Source organism: Vanacampus margaritifer, chromosome 6 (genome assembly GCF_051991255.1).
Source record: "Vanacampus margaritifer isolate UIUO_Vmar chromosome 6, RoL_Vmar_1.0, whole genome shotgun sequence".
NCBI classification, from domain to species: Eukaryota; Metazoa; Chordata; class Actinopteri; order Syngnathiformes; family Syngnathidae; genus Vanacampus; species Vanacampus margaritifer.
Genome location: NC_135437.1, coordinates 19,625,483 through 19,650,063, shown reverse-complemented (window position 1 = coordinate 19,650,063; position 24,581 = coordinate 19,625,483). Strand labels below are relative to the sequence as shown.

At 39.8% G+C, this 24,581-nt stretch overlaps 5 protein-coding genes across 12 annotated transcripts; 3 read left to right on the top strand and 2 right to left on the bottom strand.

The window, feature by feature from the left end:
• Window positions 1-84: 84 nt before the first annotated feature.
• Window positions 85-3,328, bottom strand: tmem138 (transmembrane protein 138). The gene is made up of 5 exons (XM_077567622.1): window positions 2,883-3,328; window positions 2,438-2,816; window positions 1,052-1,223; window positions 889-964; window positions 85-817 (listed from the first exon to the last, which is right to left on the bottom strand). The coding sequence occupies exons 2-5, from the start codon at window positions 2,563-2,565 to the stop codon at window positions 705-707; spliced, it is 489 nt and encodes a 162-aa protein (XP_077423748.1). The 5' UTR covers window positions 2,566-2,816; window positions 2,883-3,328; the 3' UTR covers window positions 85-704.
• Window positions 3,329-3,352: 24 nt separating this feature from the next.
• cracr2b (calcium release activated channel regulator 2B) lies at window positions 3,353-11,739 on the top strand. 5 transcript variants are annotated; one of them, XM_077567610.1, is made up of 19 exons: window positions 3,353-3,708; window positions 4,774-4,904; window positions 5,364-5,633; window positions 5,701-5,812; window positions 5,885-6,032; window positions 6,198-6,344; window positions 6,438-6,528; window positions 7,162-7,257; window positions 7,345-7,532; window positions 7,810-7,881; window positions 8,377-8,431; window positions 8,899-8,978; window positions 9,072-9,159; window positions 9,265-9,394; window positions 9,460-9,541; window positions 9,606-9,720; window positions 10,135-10,242; window positions 10,329-10,405; window positions 11,232-11,739. In XM_077567610.1, exons 3-19 carry the CDS (start codon window positions 5,376-5,378, stop codon window positions 11,314-11,316), a joined length of 1,932 nt encoding a protein of 643 aa, XP_077423736.1. In that variant the 5' UTR covers window positions 3,353-3,708; window positions 4,774-4,904; window positions 5,364-5,375; the 3' UTR covers window positions 11,317-11,739. The 5 variants fall into 5 exon arrangements, 4 of the variants coding, with proteins under 4 accessions (XP_077423736.1, XP_077423738.1, XP_077423739.1 ...); XM_077567611.1 differs by lacking the exon at window positions 3,353-3,708 and adding an exon at window positions 3,719-4,013; XR_013294376.1 differs by lacking the exons at window positions 9,072-9,159; window positions 9,265-9,394; window positions 9,460-9,541; ... (2 more) ...; window positions 10,329-10,405; window positions 11,232-11,739 and having other exon boundaries at window positions 7,326-7,532.
• On the top strand, window positions 11,644-16,285 carry cd151 (CD151 molecule). Of its 2 annotated transcripts, XM_077567617.1 has the most exons (9): window positions 11,644-11,783; window positions 13,237-13,321; window positions 13,488-13,679; window positions 14,282-14,356; window positions 14,679-14,699; window positions 15,139-15,243; window positions 15,317-15,472; window positions 15,556-15,642; window positions 15,750-16,285. In XM_077567617.1, exons 2-9 carry the CDS (start codon window positions 13,238-13,240, stop codon window positions 15,807-15,809), a joined length of 780 nt encoding a protein of 259 aa, XP_077423743.1. In that variant the 5' UTR covers window positions 11,644-11,783; window position 13,237; the 3' UTR covers window positions 15,810-16,285. The 2 variants fall into 2 exon arrangements, with proteins under 2 accessions (XP_077423743.1, XP_077423744.1); XM_077567618.1 differs by lacking the exon at window positions 14,679-14,699.
• Window positions 16,286-16,481: 196 nt separating this feature from the next.
• On the top strand, window positions 16,482-20,009 carry gatd1 (glutamine amidotransferase class 1 domain containing 1). 2 transcript variants are annotated; one of them, XM_077567621.1, is made up of 7 exons: window positions 16,505-16,732; window positions 16,812-16,888; window positions 17,259-17,364; window positions 17,460-17,567; window positions 17,640-17,731; window positions 17,911-18,004; window positions 18,081-20,009. In XM_077567621.1, exons 1-7 carry the CDS (start codon window positions 16,684-16,686, stop codon window positions 18,194-18,196), a joined length of 642 nt encoding a protein of 213 aa, XP_077423747.1. In that variant the 5' UTR covers window positions 16,505-16,683; the 3' UTR covers window positions 18,197-20,009. The 2 variants fall into 2 exon arrangements, with proteins under 2 accessions (XP_077423746.1, XP_077423747.1); XM_077567620.1 differs by having other exon boundaries at window positions 16,482-16,732; window positions 17,911-20,009.
• Window positions 18,429-23,908, bottom strand: chid1 (chitinase domain containing 1). Of its 2 annotated transcripts, none has more exons than XM_077567616.1 (12): window positions 23,499-23,908; window positions 22,839-22,982; window positions 21,797-21,929; window positions 21,676-21,720; window positions 21,470-21,576; window positions 21,298-21,359; window positions 21,096-21,185; window positions 20,915-21,016; window positions 19,135-19,284; window positions 18,975-19,055; window positions 18,850-18,889; window positions 18,429-18,734 (listed from the first exon to the last, which is right to left on the bottom strand). In XM_077567616.1, exons 1-12 carry the CDS (start codon window positions 23,616-23,618, stop codon window positions 18,636-18,638), a joined length of 1,173 nt encoding a protein of 390 aa, XP_077423742.1. In that variant the 5' UTR covers window positions 23,619-23,908; the 3' UTR covers window positions 18,429-18,635. The 2 variants fall into 2 exon arrangements, with proteins under 2 accessions (XP_077423742.1, XP_077423741.1); XM_077567615.1 differs by having other exon boundaries at window positions 18,850-18,892; window positions 23,499-23,906.
• Window positions 23,909-24,581: the final 673 nt, after the last annotated feature.

Below are 24,581 nucleotides of genomic sequence, written 5' to 3'. Positions count from 1 at the left end.
GATTAATCTGCGTTAAAAATAGAGCAGTCTGTTTCACCTTGTCTCCAGGATAATACGCAGTGATGGATTACACAAGGATTACAGAAGGATTATTTAATCATAAAAATAAAATTAAAAAACAGGAACACAATTGAGTGAGATGGACGGGCTCACTCTAAAATCATTACAGGCATCGTGTAAACATACTTGGCTTCCATAAAACCTAATAAACCATCAGACTTTGTCATGTGGGACAAGTGATAGTGTAAAAGTGACGGATAGTCAGCGAAGAAGTCTAAAATAGATAAGATAATGCATCTTGACAGTATATATTTTTTTTAAATGCAGTCTCCTTTCTACTCATAGAATGCAGTACAAAGGCCACATAAAGTAGGTTACCTCAATCCTGATTAATACAATATGCCACCCTTGTCTTACCTGCCAGTGGAGTTTTAAACCAACTGCCTGCTTGGGAATAGTAAACAAACACTTGTGCCTTATTTTGACAGAGGGGCTTGAGTTGTGGTCACATTTTTACTTCTTGAGTGTCCCTGAGCAAGACACTAGACCCACATTTACGCCTTGTCAGTGAGTCAACAGTAGTGTCAAAGCTCTTTGAGAGTACTGAATGTAAACTGGAAGCAGCTACCATACATAAAAGTTCACCAGAAGCAGAGTTTTTGCTTGATAGCAAAAGAAATCCAATCCTCTCGCATCTTTTGCGTCTACTGCCGAGCTCTGGCAAAGGCCTCACGCAGCCAAAGAGAGTCCACGTAGAGCCTTGGGTCCCCCATGTACTCTGCTGTGCGCTTGTACAAGTAGTAATACAACACTGCCACTGGAAGTAGAGAGATATTCGCTGAAGGCACAATAAAAATAATGGGAAAACATAAAACTTCGATAAATTACCTATCCTCTGGAACACAAAGAGAGCTTGAAGGCCATCGGTCCAAACAAAGCTATTAGATGCTTTCCATCTTAGATTCTACACACAAAAAAAAAGTACAACTTAAGTCAGCGCGGTTTGACGAGACAGTCTCTTGAAGAATTTGTACAGGGCTGATGTGCATACCAACACCCAGCTGTGGAAGCAGATGCTGAGGGTCAGGTAAAGAGCGGAGAAGAAGAGCAGAGCTCTGAAACGCTCCAGCAGCAGAGAAACCAGGCCCACCTGGAACACGTACGTGTTGAACATCATCAGCAGCACGATGATCACGTTGAACAAGATGGCGATGTCCTGGATGCTGCAAACAGTTTGGAAATGAGAAAAGTGTGAGAGTGATAAAATACTGTAATTTATTTCAAATCAAACATTACCAAATAAAAACATAACTAAACATTGCAACACTTAAAAAAAAATTAGCATTTAAGCTCCATTTAAAGTCGCCTAGTCTAGCAGTTCAGTGTGATAGTGTTAAAAGTCCATTTTCTTTATAAATCTTTGCCAGTGTTAAAATTATCAATTTTACAACATTCCTAGAAAATCACAATGTTCCGTGCTACCAGATCGGTCATTGGAGGCAAACTTGGTGACCCCTGGTTTAAAATGTTTAATGAAAGGAAAATATTAAGCCACAATGTCATGAGATACAATGATTAGGGATGTAACGATATCCAAACATCACGATACGATATTATCACGATACGAAGGTCACAATACGATAATTATCACAATATTGTGGGGAGGTTGGCGAAATCAAAAAAAGGGTCACAATATTGTAAAACAAAAAATGAGCTCGAACAAAAAAAATGTATAAAAATATTGTGCTTTTGTACAGTACAGCAATGAAAAATATGATAAATATTATACATATTTAAAATGTGTAAATATAATATATATCTTGAGGCACTTGCTAATGCAAACACACATTGAGTTCCTTCACATATTGACTTTTGTTTACAATCATATTACGTTCCACTTCTCCTGACCATAAGCGTGGATTTTAAACAACCATCCATCCATCCATCCATCTTCTTAACCACTTGTCCTCACAAGGGTCACATGGGGCGCTGGAGCCTATCCCAGCTGGCTTTGGGCAGTAGGCGGGGTACACCCTGAACTGGTTGCCAGCAAATCGCAGGATTTTAAAAATAGAAGGGCCAAAATATGCCTTGTGAAAATTCAACTGCACTAAAAAACTAGCCAGTTGAAATCAACCCAACTTTTTAACAGATGTGCTGCTTTTAATATCGTGACATGACGACGGCAATATACTGTGGCAGTTTTAATATCACAATATTGTCGTTATCGTTACATCCCTAATAATGATATGACATGAATATTTTGTCCAAGCCCTATTAAAGCACATACCCACCAAAACTGAACGGTCTTACATTTTTGATCAGCACTAAATGATGCATCTTTCTAAACGTTGGCATTAAGATGAGCAAATTTCCTAAGTAGTTTGACTAATTTGATGTGTTACATCACTTGCATATGCAGTTTGACCGTACTTACACGAAGAGCACCAGCTGGATGACGGCGGCTCCTCTCAGCAGTTCACTGAAGGAGTTGACGAAAAGGTCAAAAGCCAAAAGTGTGAGCTGCATCAGCAGCACCAGGGAGTAGTTGCCCGTCTGCAGCATCTCATAAACACTTTCTTTACATGTATAACTACGTTAATTCTTGATGCTGATGTTCTGGAAGCACTGCTGGGGTTCGCTCATATTGGGAGGAAGTGTTGCGTACAGCACCCCCCAAAAATACTGTCTCTATCCAGAAACATCCTGTGTGGTTTCCTCAATTATGAGACGTTTGCTGATGATTGTAAGTAGTCCGAGAAATCACTGCAGACATTGGAGGTCGTTTCATTGGATGTCTCCTCATGCTGAATTACCTGCAAGGAAGCACACAAGAATGATGACATGTTTTTCGCTGCATCAAAGGAAAACTAAGGCTGTACCTGTATTCTGTCCTGTGCATTGAGCTGCTACAAGCTGATGTAACACCAAATGCTCGGGGTGTTACATAGGCAGGTTTTCTAAATTTATATCACCACCTAACTAGACGAGATTTTGACGCGTTTCTACTCGCGTAGCTCAGTCAAGAGATACTCATTCGGAAATGAGTAACAGATTGTTTTTATCTCAACAACTAATCGCTAGGTTGGCATGGCTGCACGGTGGATCTTGACTTCGAGGAATTCCGTCCAGACTCGTTGCATTAAGCCCCTGTGTTGTTGTTTTCCCCTTTGTTAACGCACTACAAGTAAGGCATCAAAAATATCTTCTTACCGAAAGAAACCAGGAGAACAAAGGATAAAGGTAGCACTCGAAATGACTGGAAAACAAGAATAATCTCTTCTCGGTCCGATTTGATTTGGAGACAATGCCCATTTGAAGCCCCCAAAATGCTTTTCAGCAGTAGCGTACGCATTTCCGTATCTTCCATGGTAACGGAAACTTTTACCGTAATAGACAATGTAAAGGTTCATGATATAGTTATCAAACACATTTTTTCAGCGCTGATACAATTAAATTATATCTATTTTTGCTAATATTATTTAAAATTAAGACATAATGACTAGAATCGCACATAAATACCTGAAAAAAGACACGTGATGCAGATGGGCTATTTGGACTGCACACTATACTAGGCTTGACGGTAAAATTTGAGCGGCAATGGTACCCACTGCCATCTATAGGCCACAAGCAGTACTCGCCAGGTTAGCTGTGAGAAGTGATCAAAGGTAGTGGTACTAGTGGACACCTGCGTCCAGCACCGTGTAGGTATGTCAGTTGCCTTTTTTTCCCCCACCCTCAATTTGTCTTATAGTTCACTTGATTCTACCGTCAGCATCTGACCCTTTTTAAGATAATATTCATATTTCCCACCACATATTAAGCGAATTTTCTTTTCTTTCCTCTTTTTTTTAAGGAATAAATTCAAGCGCTGTATATAGAGTATGTTAGGTTCGGTTCGGTTAGCTTGGTTAGCTAACGTCACACTGACAATTATACTGACAGCTGTTTCGTTTTGACGCTTGAAATAAGATTGTCTTTTCTTGTACTTCTGTTGTCAATGGTCTATTCATGTAAGTTTTAAACCCTTAAGGTGTTTCATCCACTTTCAATTTTAACAACTTGCATTAAACACACGGCCAAGACTCAAGATGTGAAGAAGTGTAGTTGTGCTTTGCCCTGCCTGTTACCTACTTTAAAAGCCTCCATATACTGTTGGCATAGTTCTCACGATGGAATTCACCTTATCTCTCGTTTTAGGAGGAAGCTGTGAAGGCTTCATAGATCAGTACTAGTCACTCTGTAAATATTTATTTTTATGGATATGGTTTGTTTGGAGAGGCTTCTTATGTTGTTATATTAGACTGTTCTTTCCTTTAGTATTTTAAATGTGTACATCATCACTACAATAAATCACTTATGGGGAGAATTGTTGGCAGGGTGGCATATTTAAATATGTAATCATATGTTATATATTATGTTGGACAAAGATTTGCCTGCAATTGTGGTAGTTGTACGTTCGTAACCATGCAAATGAGTACAAACAGTGTTTTGCATCTCCTCACTCCTGGCTATCCTCCCTCCTCTTCAAGTACACAAACTCACATGACTTCTTCCTGTTCCTTGCCTTATATACATCCTGGAGCTTGATTGGTTTATTATGTACTGTCTTATCTCTGTAAACTGTACTTTTTTTCTTTTTTTTTTGGTCATGGGAATTGTAAAGTTACCTTAGATTCCTGGAATTTACCCTGTGCATAAATTATTTTATATGAGAGAGAAATGTACTCTAACTAATTTTCTGACTGACATGGACACATTTTTCCTGCGCAGACGGGACGTGAGTGAAGACAAGTTTGACAGAGCAGCTGGAGATAATGTGTATGGTCCCAGCAGAGTTTGCTGTTCTTGTTTGACAAGGGAGGACCTGTGAGCCAACCTGTCACAGAACCTTACAGCGAAAAGTGAGTAGAATTTTTTAATTGTCGATCAGAGGTTGCCAACCTTTTTTAAACTGAGAGTTACTTCTTCTTGAGGACTGATAAATGCAAAGAGCTGCCAGTTTGATATACACTTCTAAGTAACATATTTGCTCAAATTACGATTACCGGTATATGTTATTATAAATAATTAATATTAATTATGTGAAAACACTGATCATGTTAATCATTTCTCAAACAAATGAATTTCACACTATGCAATACTTAACTTCCATAAATCTCTGCTGTTATTCACATTTTCTAATGGTCCCTTTTACATTACTTGAAAATAATGGCCCATCGTTGGTAAGCTATTAGAACAGACCAGCCGGCTACTAATGTTGTCTTTGGGGGCTACCTGGTGGCCGAGGGGGCCACAGTGGTGAACCCTGAAATACTGTAGATGCTCAAATGTGTATTGTTCTACTTATTCGTCTGTTCCAGCACAACTACAGTATGTCTAAGTGGCTGAATGATGGAGAAGTGCTGGAAGGTCAAGGCAGCGGCGAGGCTGTACCTGTAAGTCCGCGACCTAAGAGCCTGTCAGCAGGGAGCCCTCGACTGGCCAGGGGCCGCAGCCTACTAGGTTCACCCTCCCCTAGAAAGGCAGCAGCAGCAGTGAGCCCACAGGCCGAGACCATGGGGAAGGCCAAGCAGCTGTTTGTGTTGTGCGACAAAGAGGGCAAAGGTTTTATCACAAAGCGGGATATGCAGGTGAGTGGATCATTTGGCAGAATGGGAGTTATCTCCTCAACTTTAATCTTCGTAATTCTTTCCTCAGAGGCTCCAGATGGAATTGCCTCTGTCGCCCGAACAGCTGGAGACCGTGTTTGAGAGTCTGGACCGTGAGAGCAATGGCTTCCTTACACCACTTGAGTTCAGCACAGGACTTGGTGTGCATACTGCAGTTTAGCACAACAGTTATGGGTGAAACTCTCTGTCAAACAACTTCCGTTTTGGTGCAGGTGAGTTGATGGGCCAGACGGACACAGCTGAGCAGAGGGAAGAGCTTGCAGACAAAGACGCAGGCCAGGAGGACTGGTCGGAGGATGCTGCTACAATAAGACTTACTGATATACTGAATGAGCTTGGCGCTGACAAACTGTCTGACAGGTGAGAACGCTACAACAAAAAAATGAACATTTTGAATGCACATGCTCTTACTGATGTTTTAGGTTTCTGCCATGGAATCATTTCAGTATTGGTAGTATTTTATAGTATCAAAACAGAATGTTGCTATTGCGAAGTGCCACTTGGTTTTGTTGTGTTGTGTGTCAGTCAGCAGGAGCTGTGTTCTTTGTGGTGTGAGCTGCAGAGAGAGCGGCCAGAACTGCTCAGGCTCCTGGAAGGCATTCTTCTGCACGCTGTCACACATCTGCAGGACTCCATCAGAGAGCGAGACAGCCTGGAACATGCTTTGCGCAGGTGCCGCACGAACGCATCCGCTCACATTCTGCTTTTGTGGCTTTAAACAGTGAGCTGAGTAGGAACTTTTCCTTCAACTTTGTTGTACTTTAGACGAGAGAATGAACATGATCAAGTTGTTCGGTCCATATATGAAGAAATGGAAACCCAAATCCGCGAGGAGCGAGAGAAACGCCTGACTCAGGTACAGATCAATGTGTGCTCTGTAAGGGTGCGTAAAAACACTTGACAGTGAATTCCAAAGCAAACACAAACAAGTTTATTCAAATCAAAAGAGCGTGGAAACGGGAGAAAACTACAAGTAACAACAGATGGCGTGACAAAAGGTCAACCTGAATAACTGAATTAGGATAATTCACAGAAAACTTTCCTTTCTTTTCTTTGGTCCTTCCTCGGGTCTCCTGACGGCCTCACGACTCTGGCTGGAAGTGTTCGGTTTAGGTGAACGGTTTGGGATTTTTTAATAGGTTTTAGGTGAACTAATGAATACACACACACTCACACGCACACACGCACATACACATTTCTCACCCACATACAAAAAAAAAAAAGGAGAGCAATGATGATGACATGTCAAATCGGTAAAATTACCGAATGAACAATACTGAGCTCCCCAGGAAAAAAAAAAAAGGATAATTCACAGAAAAAATAAAAAAAGAGGTGGATGGAAAATACCCTGCTAATGTTAACGCCAGCAGGTGAAATGTAGAAAACTCCGCTTACCAAAAACGCAGGGCAACTTCCAAACAGCACTGTGACAACCTCGTTCTTCCTGTATCGTTTTTACCGACTGAATGAAATGTTTGATGCAAAACAGGAGAGCATCAGACAGAAGCAGAGAGGCATGCAGGTTGAGGAGGAGTTGAGGTTGCGGGACCAAGAGTTGGAGATAATCTTGAGCAGACAGAAAGAGGTGTGTACCGGACCGATGGTCCTGCTGACATTCCTGCTAATAAACCAGCATAACCGGAGAGTCAACAGAATTTCTCTTTGCATGAAGTTGGAGTGCAGAATGCAGCAGCTGATCTACGAGCAGGCAAACGTCAAGGAACAGAACGAGGAGCTGCGCAGCCTCAACCTCCAGCTGCAAGAGCAAGCGGAGAGCAGCAGGGAGCAGCTGCAGGCTGCTATGGGTCAGTTGGCCCAATTACAGCTCAGCGCTGCCCAGGAGCAAGTGGCCCGACAGCAGTAAGAGTCACGTTTGGTTTTTGGATAGGTTACAACATTTTATGTTACAAATTAAGTTTGAATAAATCTATTTTGGCGTATTAAGATGGAAATGTATGTTTTTGCCTAAAATGGAGAGAAAAATTATGCTAATGTTAAGAAATAAAGACCTAAACAGGTGACAGGCTGCAAAATACTTTTTCTGCAATGTACAGTTTATATTATTAATACATCATTCTTACCTTTATGAATCAGGCGTTATCAAGCTTTTAATTGTCTTTTTCTTGTTTCACCACAGAAATGTGTTCAAAGTGTCAAGGAACATGCAGAAAGAGAAGGATAGTCTCCTGAGACAACTTAGCTTGTTGCGGTAAGTCAATTGCAAAGTAATAAAAGGTAACAAATTAAGACGACACGCACCTACCTTGCACATTCAAATGTAATGGGGATCAAGAGTTGGCTTAAAAATGGTCTTACAGTGTTAATATTCAATATTGCTCACTTGACAAGTGCATCTTTGTTTTTATTTCATTCTTCTTCAGTCAATTACAAGATGCCTTCTTATACATCTGAACACAGCCAAATCCTCTGTTACAAAAGGGTGTGCACACTCAACAAAAGAAGTAGCTCTCAACCACATCATATTTTACTTTTAAATATACTGTATCTTTATTTTTTAATTGGATGATAGAGTTTAAAGGTCGCAATGGTGGAAAAAGTTTTGAAATTGTTTGTTTTTTGTGTGTGTGTGTGGACGTAGACGTGTGTGGGTTATATCACAAAATCCTGGCTTTTGAACAGGGGTGTGTAGACTTATTATATCCACTGTAAACAAGAGCAGCGTGCAACTCCTTGTTCTCTGCAGGGATATGAATAAAAGGCTGCGAGATGAGAAAGATGCCCAGCTGACCAAGAAGATGGTTAGTCAGCCATGCCCGCTCCGTCCTTCTCTGCCGCTAACCTTTGACCTCAGTGAAGACTTTTACAGTGCATGGACACAGCAGCAATATCCACCCTAAGCTAAGTGCGGGAACAGCTTCATGGATCCTTCCCGCCTCCTGGCCATGCTACCATACGGCAGCTTGTTACTCTTTGAACTCAGTTGGCATCTTGCATGCATACGGAACTGATGCCATGTGTTGAAAAGACATTTATTCTGCGTTATCAAATGTTATTCAGCCAAACTACATTTCTCATGCTATATGTGACAAAAGGCTCCGGTATGTATACCAGTGATCACTTCTTGTACAGTAATGCTTATTTGCACAGCAGAATAAATGTCTACTGAGCACTGGGTTCTTTTTTTTTTTTTTTTTTTTTTGGAAGTTGGCGTTTGCGGATGGTGGTAACTAATACTCCTAATGACTTTCCGCTAAACCCCATTCAGAGTCCAAATATGGAAGAAACTTTGCAGAAGAGAGGGTCAGTCGTAGGGCACTACTTTCTACGAGACAAGCCAGTGAAAAGGTTCGTGTGAGCGAGTCTACATGCATCCACTGTCTTTGCGACCAATTGAGGCAGAAGGAACTAATTTACTGTACTTGCTGATCCCCGCTGAAGCTCGCACGATGAGCAGGAACAGGGCACAGAGAAAAAAGAGATCAGTTCAAAGGCATCATATAGAGTCAGTTGTGAGGCAGTCAGACAGGTAGGGAAAATGTTGTACATCATTCATAAACGACTACACATGAGTCAAATTATTTGCTCTTTCAGAAAAGCACAAAGACTGATTTAATTTGATGTCACTTTTTAGAGCAGACTTGTGAGTCCTCCTCGGCATGTGTTCAAGGTGGTCTTCCTGGGTAACTCAGGGGTGGGTAAGAGCTCCTTCATCCAGCATTACTGCACAGGACATTTCTACAGTCCCAGGAGCGCCACTGCCGGTAAACTCATATCAGCTTTTCACAGCCTTTAACACTGATTGTTTTATGAGCTTGTTTGCTGCTAGGCGTCGATTTCCAGTTGAGGACCATCACCCTGGGCTCCGCCACCATCGCCCTGCAGCTGTGGGACACTGCCGGTCAGGAGAGGTCAGCCCTCCGACTTCCCAGCCTGCTCCTATTTACGCATCTGACCTCCTTCACGTGTGTGCAGGTTTCGCTGCATCACTGAGCAGTACTACCGCAAGGCTGACGGCATCCTGGTGATGTATGACATCACCTGCTCGGCCTCCTTCACCGCCGTGAGAGAGTGGATGGACACTGTGGAGGTAAGCATTCGGATGATAAGTCAGCAGGATTTTGCTGTAGTTTCTTATTTTATTATAACCCAACCACAACACATTGAACTGGGGGCACATATATCTTTGTCCTGTCTGTGTCAGTAACCTATAGTGACAGCCAGAACAATTATTGTAGATACCGTTAGATGGCAGAATGTACAATAAACGTGTCGCCACCTGGTTGCCGTTCATTTAACAGAATACGTAAATCATGACCTAATGGATTTTCTCTACAATCAAACGTGCATTTGTGAATTATTTGTGACAAGACTCATCATCCTATTTTTTTGTGACGTTTTTATTTTCCTGTGAGATTTTTCTCATCTAAAACCGATGCATTGGCTCCATAAAGGTTGGCAAACAATGCATTAGAGTGTGTGACAAAATGGGCATGTGTCAAAGGAGAAAATGTGCGACGGTGCAATGCTGATGCTGCTCGGAAACAAGCTGGACCTGGCCAACGGTCACTGTAGGAATGTAGGAAGAAGAGACGGACAGAATTTGGCAAAGGTTAAGTACAATGCATCCTTCAAAACAAAACAAAAATCAACTAAGGAAAGTATAAAATATATATTCTTTCTAACTGGTCCATACAGCTGCATCAAGCCTCGTTTTATGAGTGCAGTGCCAAGACTGGAGCGAACATGGAGGAGCTGATGACGCATATGGCTGAGTATGTAATCTGATTTTAACCCTGGAGAACCCACTGGGTCAAATTTGGCCCCTATAAATTCTGCTAGTCAAATAACAAAGACCTTTTTTTTTTTTTTTTCAAATTTAACTTCAAAAGTCCAGAGTGCCACTTCTGACCCCTGCATGGGGCCATCTAGTGGATGAATATTGCACTTACATGAGCCAGAGTGGTGGTGACAAAATGGCTAAAATGCATTAAATAAAACAAAAAAAATTATATTGTTCAATGTAGCTGTGTATTTGATTGATTATTTTCTTAAATTCTAAATAGTTTACTGACAGTTTTTGTTATTCAGATTTTTCGAAATGATACCCCAAAGGGTCAAATTTCGCCCTAATCCTAAATTAGGGAATAAATTGAAAAAAACATATATTTTGGTGTTCAGTGAATTTATAGCAGTCATTTAATGTATAATTCATACTTTTCCAAAGAAGAAAAGGGTTCTTGGGTTCTCCAGGGTTAAGATGCTTTTGTTTTGGATTGACGTTTATGATTCATTTATTTGCTAAATGTTTCTTTCAAAATTATTTCGTCACAGTGCCTTTGCTTGAATCACATTTCATCAAAAGAGAAGCAATATAAGATTTCTATTATAATTTCTTATTGCTCAATTTGACTTAATCAGAGAGGTTTAAATTGTGTATTATTGTAGTTGTAGTGTAGGATTGGACTAAATAGTCATTTCAGTATGATGCAATACAGGATGAACAACCACTAAATTTACCAGCATTGGATCTCATTACATTTGTGTAGGCACATTTAATGCTGTGGCCATTGAGTGTACATCACTTTTCCTTTATTTCAGGAAGTTAATTGCCCAGCTCGATCGACAATGCGAAGACACACTTTCCTTGACAAAGTGCGCCACACAAAGAAGTTGCTGTGTGTGATTGGAGAAAGACAAATGTTTGAAAAGGTGCTGCAACTAGCAGACTGAGCTGCTACTCTTTGTTAACCTCCCAATTCCAAGTATGAGACCGTTTTCCAGCGGTCAAGCTTTTCTTCCTGTGAAACAGACGCACAATACGTCATCTTCCGTTTACTGAAAGTCAGGTTTACTGTCAAGTTTGTATGTTTTTATAATGCTTTGATTCAGGTAAATATACTTGTGTTGATTCCACTTGTCGCAATTTATATCAGTATTGCTGAAGGTTCCCTCCACACTCACTTCAATGTGGGAGAGGCCAGTGGGGGGCAGTCATGCACTTTAGGAAGTGTTTGGGTGGGCAAGCGGCTGCAATAGGACACGTAAGACCCTCAAAGCGCTGCAGACAAGCTCCACAGACAGAAGCACATCCACAGCGGGCCGAGTGGGATCGCGGAAGACGTTGCCACGGGAATTGACATCTTCAGTCAGGTAGGACCGTTTTGGCCTCACTTGGAAGCGGCAGCACTTTTTCCATGACACCATAGTTAAAAATAAATCTGTAGGAGACTTTTTCTGTTTGGCCACTACTCGCGTACGCACGTGTACTTGGTCTAATGTTAGGAAGAGCACGGATTCATTTGTTGTGTTTGTAAGGCTTACCATTTTTGTTAAGTTTTAGAGATGTGATTTTTTTTGTCTTAAACCCTGGAGAACCCACGGGGTCAAATTTGGCCCCTATAAATTCTGCTACTCAAATAACAAATACCTTTTTTTTTTTTTTACAAATTTAACTTCAAAAGTCCAGAGTGCCACTTCTGACCCCTGCATGGGGCCATCTAGTGGATGAATATTGCACTTACATGAGCCAGAGTGGTGGTGACAAGATGGCTGTCAATATGCTGTTTTGTTGAGCTGGAAATCAATCCAAACAAAACCATCTTCTCAGCAAACCATCAGATGGTAAAATTGTGGGGGTTTTTTTTGTTAATCTATTTCATATCATGTTGCAGAATGCCTAGGAGTATGTTTTAGATATATATTTTGATAAATTAGCAACTCTGAGCTAGTTAAAAAAAAGGGTTAAAATTGAAAAAACATATATTTTGATGTTCAGTGAACTTATAGCAGTCATTTAATGTATAATTCATAATTTTCCAAAGAAGAAAAGGGTTCTTGGGTTCTCCAGGGTTAAAATAAAAGTGTTCCTCCTGAGCAGTTAATTTGGGCTTCCTCTCCGTTGCGCTACAGTATATTATTGCTGCCTGTCATGCGACACAAGCTGTAAAGTATCTTTACCCACCACATATTTGATTTCATCAGTGGAGCTGCTCCTGCTCAGTCTTTGCAAGTGAAAGAAGAAGCTTCATTCATGTTTACGCAAGCAAAAATATCACCTACACACATATATAATATTACACCTGAAATTATTGCAGCAACGTTGTTAGATTTTCACTGCATGCAAGACTTGCCATGGTTTGGGCCAACACTGCCTTTCATAATATTAATAGTCACAATCACATAGCCCAAAAATAGAAAAATGAAGACACTTTTTCATGGAACTGAATCTTGGACGATTCCACAAGCAACAATGATGCAAAATCAAGAATATTTGAAGTTCAAGAAAATTTTTCGGACACCAGGCGCTGGTCCAAATTGACAAAAATTGATTTTTGCATGATTCAACAGGTACACGCACACGACTGTCACACCGCAGAATTTGCGAGTTGCTAAAATAATCACATTTAGGTCCACACCGGAAATAATACAACTTTGCTTCAAAGACATGTTAAATCAGACACTATGCATGTTGCATATCACAATAGATGTGATACAAACCTAATATTTTCTGATGCAAATGTGTTTGAGGCCACCAATCATTTGTCACATGTCTTTAAAACAACGCCACACTTCACAGCCAACCTGGTCTTATTATTTTTTCCAGAATGGAAACCCGCAGAGAAAACTCCAACGGCTGTGGGACAATTTGTCTGAAGTACATTCTCTTTATAGTTAACATTCTTTTTTTGGTAAGTTAGAAAAGCAATGCCAATAGTTCCATTAAAAACAAAGAGAAATTAATACACTCGTTTTGAATCTTTCCTTCCGTGCACGCTTTAAAGATGCAGATATGGATAACACATCATGACAATTCTAAAGTGTGTATAAACTAAATGGAGCGGTTTGGTCCCTCAGCTGGCAGGGGGTGCCGTGCTGGCAGTGGGTGTGTGGACGTTGGTGGAGAAGAGCGACTACATCAGTCTGCTCAACTCCAGCTTCTACACCGCGTCCGCTTACATCGTCATCACCGCCGGGGCCGTCGTGATCGTCACCGGCATCATCGGATGCTGCGCCACTCTGAGGGAAATAAAGTGCCTTCTGATTGTGGTGAGGCAAAGAATTGTCCTTATTATTAAATTAAAGAAGACAAGAAAAGTCCTGTTAAAGATTCTGTTTACACACGATATTCTGTGGGGAATTGGGTGGGGTGGGGGTGGGGGGTAATCCCGGGTGACCTTGTGTCTGCCTGCAGATCACTGGGACGGCCCGCACTAACTGTAGCTGCGGTATGACGTGCCAGGTCACATGGCATGTGTCCTCAAGAGTTGACGTTTTTAGAGTTTGGCTAATGTTAGAGGAATGAGGAGCATCACAAGCGTCCACGTGTAGCAGACATGCAGACGCAGCCGGAGGTTACGTGTTGTGGAAATAGAAAACCTCAAGTCAACAAGCCCCACTTAAATCCAGTACTATGACAACATAGGAACAACAACTTGCTGTGGAACTTTAAAATATTTGATATCATGAGATATACTGCATGAATTGTAGGACTGCATGTTCGAAGCCAGGAGTCACCACTCACCAACCCTAACTTGTTTTGAATAATGCCATTCAAAGGGGTCAAATCGATTTGGGAAAACACATTTTAAGGCCATATTGGCCAGCACTACAAATATGCTTGACGGTTGTATTTTGTTTGTCTCCTGCAGTATTTGGTGCTGTTGCTCTGTTTTTTTGTGCTGGAAATCGTCGTTGGTGTCTTGGCGTGTATTAGCTACCAAGAGGTAAATCTTTTAACCCAAGTTTGTTTTTATGGGTTTGTTTGTTCCAAGTGCTGCTGGCCCTTTAAATCTCAGTCCAGCATATATTTTTGAATGGCACGTCAGGTTGAAATGAAATCACGTGTTTTTTTGTTGTTGTTTTTTATATGCATGTTTCTCACTTGCATTCCTTCTTCTGGGCATCTGTTTTCTTTTTTGGTCTTTTTGTTAGCGTCATTTTAACACAAACGTTAGGTTGCCCGTTTGCCGTAAATACTGCGCGTGAGAACTTCTTCATAGAGCCTTCTCACACTTTCTTCCTTCTTTCTTCCTTTTCTTGCACCAGTGTTTCCCTTTCTGCCACCAGGTAATCTGCAGCACGTTGATTTATTTTACAGTTGCATTACAATAACTTTGAATATCATAGAGAATGTACATGTCAGTAGTTTAGTTGAATATAGATAGATTTACTATGCACAAAGTGAAATATTTCATGATTTCGTTTATCATCTTGGGAAATTAAATATAACATGAGAAACAATGAAAATGATTTTATAAATATAAATTAAGTAGGAATTTAAAAAATTTTAAAATTTTGTTTTAAAATTTGTAAAAAAGTGTTTAATACATCTACTTAATATATTGAATGCAGCTGCTGAAATGCCGTCAATGATCTGATCCAATAATCTGTTCTAATTTATTGAAATGCACCCATACTGTACAGCATGCTAACTTTGTGTTAGCACTAGGATAGCCTCGAATTTTTCGTTGCACATGAGTGCTAATGTGCTGCTTGTGTTTCACAGCTGGATGAAGAGCTGAGGCAAAACTTGAAGGTGACCATGCAGCAGAAGTACCAGCAAGTTGGGGAGGACAGTGTCACACAGGCTGTGGACAAACTCCATCAGGAGGTTTGCATGTGCATTGTTTACATCATGCGAGTATGCATCTTATGCCTCATTTGTGTGATTTCTTCCCTTTCAGTTCCGATGCTGCGGTAGTAACAGTTCCTCAGATTGGAAAGACAGCATTTGGGTCCAGGCCGCACAGGACCAGCAGCGTGTTCCCGACAGCTGCTGTAAAACTCCCAGCATCCTCTGCGGCATCAGAGACCATCCCTCTAATGTCTACAAGGTGGAGGTTGGTACGCATGTCCTCTTGACACACTCTTGACTTACAGTATAAACAATGTTCTAAATGTGTTGCTCTTGCTGTGCTGCCAGGGAGGCTGCGTCATGCAGTTGGAGGAGTTTATTCTCAGTCAGCTGTATATTCTCGGTGGACTGGGCATTGGGATTGCAGTTTTACAGGTGAAGTCCCTTACAAGTAAATACAATACGTATTGTAACAAATGTATCCATTTCCATCCAAATGTATAAGAGTTGAACTAACAATTTCTTTGTATCTTTTATTTCAGCTATTTGGGATGATGTTTACTTGCTGCCTTCATCAAAATCTGAAAGATGAGCCATACTGATGTTGGACCTTTTTTTTGTGTGTCATTACAAGATGAGTGCTTTGAGACCTAAGTGCCTTCAAATGACAAGTTTGCACTTTTGAATTTGAGCTGCTGGGCAGCACTTATCTCTGCAAAATGCTTTCCTTTTTATGTCAAGGATAATGAATGCAGAAAATGCTAGCTGGATTTGGTTATGTTTACAAGTACTGTACTGCACTGCTGTTCTTGGTGTGTCACAATATTTAGTTAAAGAAATACATACATGATATAAAATGAACAATAAAAACAATTGTTTGCATGAATGCCAATAAAAAAGGCATTTTATTATGTCCATGTATTGCAGAATTTTCTAAAAGAAAAAAAAAAGTAATACAATGCCTGTAGATATTAGTTGATGAGCCACATTTAAAAACAATTAGCACAGATATGCCATTAAGGACCCATGTGACACATATGGCCGTTTCATTCTTTACCCACCAACCATTTACATAATCAAGTGCATTTCTAGTTTGTGTTAATTTCTTGTTTTACTGATTTATAGAAATACTAGAAAAATAAATATTTTTAGTTTAATTATATGTTGAATTGAAATTAAAATGAACATGATTTAAACAGTTTTGCACTTCTTTTTTTTTAGTACCTTATCTACAACTGACTACTGTGAGACTGCATTAGCTAGTGCCCTCTGCTGAGTGTTCGAAAGAATGCAGTTTTCACAATACGACGAAGTGCTTTTTTTGTGAAGGTCTACAGGCGGATGTTGTGGTCACCTGACCTTCCTTCCTCCTCGCGGTGCTTCCTATTTGTTATAGGAAAATCTAAATTTGATTGCTACAATATTGTGTCACTAATTTAAGGTCAAGTGAGCAAAAAAAAAAAGAAAGACAAGAGAATGTCTGCGAAGCCGACTTGTTTGATCGTGTTGAGCGCCTCTCCTCAAGGTGTGTTTGGCAAGCTATTCGTCGTTTAACTAGATATTTCATCTTTTTTTGTAATTTGTGTTTTGTTCACTGCTGCTAGGAGTGTCAGCAAAGTCTTTCCAGCAGTGCTTCAATCTTTGCTCCTCTGCGTTTAACCTCCAGACAGCCACGCCGGCGGTAAGTCTCCTTTTACTGGAGAAAGGAATCTGCTCAAACTAGACTCAAATATGCAGCTAAACTACAATAGCATTCTAACCGATAATTACATGTAAAAAAAGAAGTAGTTTTGAGCCTTCTCCTCATTCTCCTTGAATAACTACAATTAAAATGTATAAATATAAATTCTAGTCATTTAAAGTAGGTTTATTTGATATTTACTGAGTTCAAATTAAACTAAGGGATTTGCATTATCATTCAACAAAACATTGCAATAAACAAAATAATGACAAGTCCCCGTTCAGCCATCAGTCATATTTTCCTTGAAACTGCCCACATTTCACAATTTCTGCTAGTGTATGCAAAACTTGGCCTGTCTGTTTTATTCAAGGGGAAGCCAATAGATTTTGTTGGGGTGGATGACAGCACGTCTAGGTGGGTGCAGGACTTCAACATGAAACCTTACGCCACTCCTGCCAAACTCGAATCCATCGATGGTGAGAACCATTCACAGTCACTGTTATTTATTTGTTTTGCCCGCTGTGTCATGTCACCATGACCTTTTTCTTTTACTTATTTTTTTTTTAAATAGGTGCTCGCTACCAGTCTCTGCTCATTCCCGACTGCCCGGGAGCGCCCAGCGACCTGGCCCACAGCGGCTCACTGCACCGTATTCTCTCACACTTCATCTCTCAGCGGAGTGAGTGAGGCCTCTTGTCAAAGTCTCCTGTGATTAATTTGTGTGCATGCTAGTTAGCGTATGTGTGTGCAGAGCCCGTGTGTGCAGTCGGACAGGGAGTGTCAGCCCTGTGTTGCGCCACGGAGGGAAACAGGTGGATCTTCAATGGATATAGTTTGACTGGGGTATGTTTAATACACATAACGTTGGAAAGTTCCACCTAGGGAGTTATTACGAGAAATAATCTAATTGCAACTGAATGACGTTAAAAAAAAAAATTGCAGCCTTTGCGATTTGAAAATTGCATTCAGACATCATTCCATTTTTAATATTGGCTCTAAGTCTTTGTATGTCGTTGCTGAAGCCGTCAGTGTTTGAACTGGTGCGAAGGCCGGACTTTGCCAACCTGCCTTTAATCGTAGAAGACTTTGTGAAGGACAGCGGCGGCTCATACACAGGTGAGCGCAAATTCATTATAGCTAATGTCTTGATGATATTTTTCAAAACTTTTATCTATTCAATTTGGTCTTGCAGCGAGCCAAGAAGACGCTGTGCACGTCGTCGCCGACAGACACCTGATAACCGGACAGAACATGCAGTCCACCTGGCTTGCTGTCAACAATTTAATTCTGCTCTCTTGTGCCAAGTAACATTAGCTGCGGCACATTCAAAACGTTCACAATAATGTACAGTTATATTTTGAGACCCTGGAGTTTAGTTTGTTTCGTTTACTTGCATATCAAATCAATTGTGTAATTCAAGGTCTGGCTCTATAATAATAATAATTTAAGAATTATATAAACAGATTTCAAGTGAGCCAGTCACTTTCACCTTGTGATTGCTGTGATGAACTCAAATTCTCCTCACTAAACAACAAACAGCTTAACTTCACAAAGATGTATTTTCAGTAATAACGCAGAAAACAAAGTTGCATTTCTTTGTTACATTCAAAAATTAAATCCCCTTTATCGGCTCAATAGAAGAGGTTCATGTCGGTTGCACTTCCAAACCAAAAGGACCGAAACAGCAACTTGACTTTTTTGTGCAAGAAAATTAGAATATCAGATGAGAAATCCACGTGCTGATGACTCAAAGGAGGTCATAGAAGTAGTCCAGACCCTGTCCCAGTTCCCATAAGGAGATGCCAGTGCCTAGTTGCCTAGCCAATGCGATCCTCATCTGCACCGACTAGAAAAGTCAAAGACAATTCATTTCAACATAGAACCATCAACACAGATTTGCAATTTGGCATTTTTAACCATTAAAAACAAAGTATTTTGAATGGACATTTAAATAGTTGTACCTTCAGTGATGGATAATACACCACATGTTTCACTCCATTGCTTCTGAAATGAAAAGAGGGCGGGTCAGTTCCAGCTGTCGTGATGGGGAATTCAATCGTGAGTAAACAAAGAATGACATTTTTACCTCTTGTAGTTGAAGAAATGCTCTGCAGTAAATTCATCCCAGATGATTTTTGGCTTGTATTCACGCAAAATTTCGATGTACCTGTCGGAGGTCACACACTTGAGCGCGACGACTAAAATACCAGTCATGCATAAAAGTAGAGCAGCGGTATGACGCTCACCTCCTACCAAGGATGGGCTCCGTTTGCTGGTTTGAATAGTCCAGGCCGTACAAATTGAGTCCGAGCAGAATTTTGGATCTCCACTCTTTCTTGGGGTCCAGCTGGAGGACACAGTCTTTCACCCATAACACGGGGGAACTCGGGCCCGGTCTGACAGCAAACACCCGCCCATGCATAAGCTTGGTCTCATTTTCACAAATGTAATCATACAGTACTGCCATTGTTTATTTGGTCAGATATGATACCATCACTTTGACTAGAATTGGACTCATTTTATGTATTGTCATTACTTGGGCTCCACTGGTTTACATTAGCTTTTTTTTTTTTTTAGCACAAAAAAAATTGTACATTACAACATAGGTTAAAGGTGACATTGAACCCCCATAACTACCATAAAAAAATTCAAAAGCAACCCTTTTTTTTTTGCCAATTTTTCAACAAATACTAAAAGACAAAGGATTGGGGGAAAAAAAGTCAAATGTTTTGTCTGTAATTCATATTTTTTATTGTGTAAGGGTTTTGAAACCCCCCAATGTTTTTTTTTTTGTTTTTTTTAAATCAATCAGTTAATCAGTGATCAGAATTTTATTCCGGCAAATACTGGAATCAGCCTCTGACTGAAAATGCATATCGATCAGGCCCTAGTCTTTCCACAATGCAGCACAAAACTTATTTAGTGTTATGAGGCATCTAATGCTAAACATTGACGCCAACATACTCACATTTTGTTAAGTGCAGCCTTATTCCAAAGTGGATTTCCCCCCTACTCAAATTACTACACAAAGTGACCCCTTATTAACAACTTTAAAAACAACTTGTGTATGTGCAATTATAGTTTTTAGTTGAATAAATTTGCAAAAATCTCCCTGACAAACTTCTCACGTTGTCGTTATTGTTCTCGCTAGACATCTAGTTATCACAATGAATAAATGAATGAATGCTAAGTCCTGTCTGAAAGAGGCTATGCCTTTACTTTTGACTTCCTTTTAACTCACTCACTGCCATAAATTCATTAAAAGAAAAAGATTAAAAATATTTAAAAATTTAATCGCATGACTTTACTAATTAACTCACGATTAATCAAAAATTGTATGTCTGGTCTAAATGTACAATAAAAAAAATTCTAGGTTTTCATACTGTTCTTAACAAAAGTGGAAACAAATGTTGAACTCATATAGTTCAAATGAATTTTCGACGTTTATAGTCGTCAATGGCAGTGAATAAAAAAAAATAAAAAATAAAAATTTGGGGCGTCAGGCAATTAATTTTTTTTTAATCGTAATTAATCACATGACTTCACTAGTTAGCTCAAGAGTAATCACAAATTTTATATCTGTTCTAAATGTACAATAAAAAAAAAAGTTTTTCATACTGTTGTTGACAAAAGTGGAAACAAATGTTGAACTAATAGAAATAGTTCAAATAATTTTTTGACGTTTATAGCCGTCAATGGCAGTGAAAAAAAAAGATAAAAAATTTGGGGCGTCAGGCGATTAATTTTTTTTTAATCGTAATTAATCGCATGACTACACTAGTTAGCTCAAAATTAATCACAAATTTGATATCTGTTCTGAATGTACAATTAAAAAAATCTAGGTTTTCATACTCTTAACAAGTGTGGGGAAAAAATGTACTAACGCTAATAGAAATAGTTCAAATGAATTTTTGACGTCTATAACCGTCAATAGCAGTGAATGAGTTAAGTATCAAGATCAGAAGGCCATTTTTGAAGCAGTGGTAAAAAAACAAAAATAAATAAAAACTGTCCATTTGTCCTTACTTGGCACCATTGGAGTAGTCGTACGTCATGAGGCTGAATCCGTCCACTATAGGGGCGAGTTGCTCAAACTCCTCCCTGCCAAACATGCCGGGCTGCCCGGTGCTGATCAGGCCAGAAATTCCACACGCGGTCAACATTGTCCTCGCTGGCATTGCGACTCGTCTTTACCGGCTTCGCTCACCTGGTCACAGCAGGAGGAATGACGAGGATGCAATCTAATTGGCTGGCCTTCAGCGCTTCGCACATGTGTGTCACCAAGTGCACCAGTTCCCTGTTGGACACACAGTGTGTTTTCATCCTCACGAAGGTTGGGGGCAGGTTTGGTGCCATTCCAAGTACCAAAGTCCTTGCGGATGATGGACCGCTGAGAAAACAGAACTCACTTTCTTTTGTTGCCTGCCAGTTGGCTCCACAGCTCCAAAGTGAAGCCATCAAATCCCTCTGACTGGGCACCAGACAGACAAACAGATGTCCAAATATGCAATATGGACAAAAGTATTGGATCGCCTGTCATTTGCGAAGAGGCTCCCTGCAGCGGACTCGGCACGAGTTTACCTTGGCAACCTTTACCAGCTCAATTCCCAGCTCCTCAATCTCATCTTCACTGGCCAGCACGTCCGTGTAGTCTTGATAGGACCAGCCGTCAAACAGCAACCTAGGCACTGACCATTAGATCAAATAATTACTGTAAGCTTCCCCACCACACTATAAATAGACATTGAGTCTATTTGGGAAAAACACACGAGGCGTCATCTACTCACCAATCTTGACTTTTTTGTTAGACTTGTGCACCGCTTTGACCCAGCCTGGAAAGACGTTAACACTTAATGGACTGAATGACTTTCAAGCAGAAGAAAAAAAAAAAAAGAGTGAGCGATGTACCCGTGTCATGGTCGTGAAGCCCCGTGACCTCAAAGCGCTCACGCCCTCGCCGGCGAAGTTGAAGCCACACCGGTGACACTGTGCTCAGTTTGGGGCCAAACAGCTTGGCGATGTCATAACCATGGGAATTCCACTAGTGGAAATAAACAGAGTAGAACAAACTTTAGGTGTGACAAAGGCTGCGGTATTGTAATGATTTTTTTCCCCATGGGAATTAAAACAGGAAGGCTAGAGCTGAGATTCGAACCAAGAACCTCAGAACTGTGACGTAGACAATCTACTCGCCCAATGTGCCACCCAATTTGAGACATGTTCAAATCTCCCACATTATACCATTCTCCCTTAATTTCAGTATACATTTTTATTAACTCATTCACTGCCATTGACGATTATAAACGTAAAAAATTCATGTGAGCTATTTCTATTAGTTTAATTTTTTTTTATTTCATTGAAATTTTTATGAAAACCTTGAAGAAAAGAATTATTGTACATTTATAACATAAAATTTGTGATTAATCGTGAGTCAACTATTGAAGTCATGCGATTAATTATGATTAAAATTGTAATCGTCTGACGCCCCTTATTTTTTATTAGGGGCGTCAGGCGATACCATTTTATTAATTGTAATTAATCACATGACTTCACTAGTTAACTAACGATTAATCAAACATTTTATATCTGTTCTAAAGTTACAATTAAAAAAAATTATAGGTTTTCATACTCTTGTTAGCAAAAGTGGAAAAAAAATGTTAAACTAATAGAAATAGTAAAAATGACTTTTTGACGTCTATAGCCGTCAATGACAGTGAATGAGTTAAATTGTATATTTACACAACTAAGTATATGCTTGTGTGGCCATACTGTGTTTTGTAACGTAATAGGAAATTGTCTAAAATAATATATAAATTGTGGTTTTATCATCTTTGCTACTAAAAATCTAAAAATAAATGCTTTGCAAATCACACCACTCAGTATGCTGCACTGCTGCATACTACAGCCACAAATGTGTTTGTTTAGATATAATTATATAATTGAGACTTACAGGTGTAACATAACCAAGCACTTCTCCTTTAAAAGTCTTCTGGATGTGAGCCCAATATCTCTTCTCCTCCTTCACAACGTCCTTCCAGTGAACGGCTGTCGTCACAAGTCCTCTCTCCGATACAGACTCTGATGCTGGGGATACCTAGACACCAACAAATATTAACTCATAATAATACTATGTAGGGAGTGAGTGTTGCCGCAAATGGTGAACAAACGTGACTAGTTAATTGGCATGCTCCCAAAAATTGCCTACATGAATAGTTACAAAAATAATATACCACAATGGATTCCAAAACCGTTTCATGTAATTTTAAAACTGATTGGCGCCATCTTGAGGAAACTGAGAGTTAATAGAATTTTTTTTTTTTTTTTTTACGGAAACAGATGACTTTTTCAGATAAAAAATAAATAAATACAATACGAATAGGTGATTTGTAAATTACCCAACCTCAGACTACGACGGTCTCGATGTAAGACACTTTTGGGTTACGTCAATTGTCCGGCGACTTTACTATGCGAAAAGTTAGCTCGTATACATTCGGTTTACGTCGGCGACGTAGGATCTTAACTCGTAAATGAAGAACCTGTGATATTACTACATTATTATTACTACTACTATGTGCAGGATTATATAAAAGTAGCTAAGCATATTGCTCACCTCATTTTCACGTTCATCTTTCTGTGATCTCTTCAAGTCCGTTTTCGAAAGTGTGCCACTGACCAAAGAGCAGCAGCGGTAACACACCACGACAACGAACACTAATAACGTCGCTCTCATTTCCAACAAAAATTAAATATTACATTTAGGTGCGAAATAATTGCGGCTAGATCAGCTATGTTGGTTTATGACGTGAACAACGTCAGTAACAGAGCATTTCCGTGTTCAAGTCGCGCTGACGGACGAACCAAAAAGCGAGCCAATTTGGATAACTACGAATAAACAGCAATTAGGACGAATGATAACAATTAACAATAATAACTTGTCGTAACGAGCTTGACTGACAACGTGCCTCTGCTGTGTCAACACGGCTCGCTCAGTCACTTCCGCTAGTGTACTTTTCAAAATAAAAGCGTTAGGAGAACGTGTTTTCTGCTTATTTATCCCATAATGCAACTTGGATGCATTTCTCACCTTTTTATCTTGAAGATTTTAAACCTTAAGAGGACACTCAATTTTTTAAATTAATGTATTTGTTTTGTATATTGCTTAAGTAGAAAAATCAAAATTGTTACCCCATAAACTATATGATTTGTCTCCTCTTATCATTACATTTTGAATAATGTCAGCACAACCAACTGTCTACGCAACTGCCAATCGAATACCACTTCTATGACATGGAAAAAATGGATGCTATTTTGGAGTAGCTGGCATATTTTTTATGCCCACACACCTCTTTAAGGCTCTGGTGGCTGAAATAGATACCAGTCCACACACTAGCTGTCAAGTCGGACCCCTTTGGGCTCACTGGGCTGTGCCTGTGGCCTTTCTCCGTGTGACTTGCATTTTTGAATATGCATAGCTTCTGATAGCGAGGTAGCTAACTGCACGTCACGATTGAGGAAAATAAGATCTGATGTGAAAAGCCCTAATCCCAGTTAAAGGGATACTTGACTCACTGAGCCATTTTTAGCAGTAACATTTTAATATTTTGTCCATAATAAATTTGATAACTTCGTTATTTTTCACGTAATACCTTTTAAAAAAAAATAGTTAACAAAATGTTTTTCCATTTGCTGTCTG